This window comes from Fibroporia radiculosa, assembly GCF_000313525.1.
Source record: "Fibroporia radiculosa TFFH 294 genomic supercontigs, scaffold5239, whole genome shotgun sequence".
NCBI lineage: Eukaryota > Fungi > Basidiomycota > Agaricomycetes > Polyporales > Fibroporiaceae > Fibroporia > Fibroporia radiculosa.
Window position 1 is genome coordinate 315 of NW_012133421.1, and position 1,488 is coordinate 1,802.

At 49.0% G+C, this 1,488-nt stretch overlaps 1 protein-coding gene across 1 annotated transcript in view; it reads right to left on the reverse strand.

The window, feature by feature from the left end:
* The window catches only part of FIBRA_05826 (uncharacterized protein), a gene marked incomplete at both ends in the record, with an annotated part of 940 nt that extends 248 nt beyond the window's left edge, over positions 1 to 692 (reverse strand). The window contains one exon of the mRNA XM_012327575.1: positions 84 to 692. Within this exon, the coding sequence (XP_012182965.1) occupies positions 84 to 692 (609 nt within the window). The remainder of the gene's footprint in view (positions 1 to 83) is intronic.
* Positions 693 to 1,488: the final 796 nt, after the last annotated feature.

The window sequence follows — 1,488 nt, forward strand, 5'->3', positions numbered from 1 at the left end:
ATGCATCCCCCAGATCACCTTAGCCACTACCTATAGGATAGTATCTGGTCACTGTAAATACTAGGCAAGCATGCTACACTCACGTCGTCCCTTGTCTCCTCCAAAGTGTATCTCTTGTATTCTGCACTCAATGCGATGTCCTTCCAATGAGGCGCCGTCTGCTTCCTCTCCCGCTCTGGGTCACGAACACGAAAGTATCCGTCGGGGCGCGAAGTCGAGTTCCAGTGGTCAGATGCCGGTGATACATAGGGTGAATTTTCAAAAACAAAATTGAGGTCGAAACTGGGGTCTTCGTTAGCGGCAGCATCCCCAATAGCCTTGATCAAATTATCTAAAGGGTTGGACGTTGGATCCTCGCGCTTCGAAAATTCGCGTGGGGAGATCACGAAATCTGCCCATCGGCCAGTCTCAGCGTCAATAATCTTGTTCGAGCCCGTTGTCAATCTTGACAAAACCTTGTCGACAAGCGAATCGTCTCGTGAGGATATCCGTGGACAGATATTTTCGAAGCAGAATGCGACAGGAACTTCGGGAATCACATAGCCTATATCAGCAAGGACTGTCTGTTGACTAGTAGGAAGTGTCTCGCTCAGGTGCGATATGTCATGGTTAACCTTGCGAAGGAAGGGAATGCTAGACCAAGCCCTAAGAGGTTTATGAGACCTGGGCGGAGTGACTGGCTGCTCACCCATTGTGATGAGGCCGTAGAAGATGACGGCTGATATGGCTTCTTCATCGTTTATATACTAGTGAATTGTGTGGCCAGAAAAATTGCACGTGTAAATTTGGACTGCTGCGTGGCCAATACTGGTGTACGACAAGGCTAATATCGACTAGACGGCCACAAAGACTCACACGCTGAGTGATCGAATTCTAGTTGGACGCACTGTAATGCCCTTCACAAGCTTATATGGAACACCCTAGGAACTTGTGTTGTCCCAGTTGGGCTCTGCGAGTGCTGTCACCTGTGGCGGCAGGATGGGGAGAGTGGCGCAACAACACCGTGCTTAGTCAGGATCGCGTCCTTGCCCAACGCGTGTTCTGCACGTGCACGTGTTCGACGAGCGCTCGCCGCTCGTCGCTCCCCAGTCCTGTTTTTCAACTTGGTTTGTATCGTACTGAAAATCGACTCCGTAGCGATACATACGTATCGGTAGTGTCTTTGAAGCGACGCGTACTCGTTGGCCAATTTTAAGTGCGGTGCCGGAGGCTTGTCGCACGTATACGGCGCGCGTTGTCAGGATCTCGAAAGTTAAAACATCCACTATGATTCTCCCAGCTCTTGGACCTTGGCTGTTCATTGCCAAAAACACGCAGATTAATATTGTGCAATGGCAAAGTCAGGATGTAATTTCCATAATGTTATTCCAAGGCGACTCTGCATCAAGACCTCGTCCCAATACATGCTCATGATACTTTTTTTTGTGGGTGAAGTTCTCAACAAAATCCAGCTATAGGAGATCTAATCAGCACCCGAGATTTAGTTTT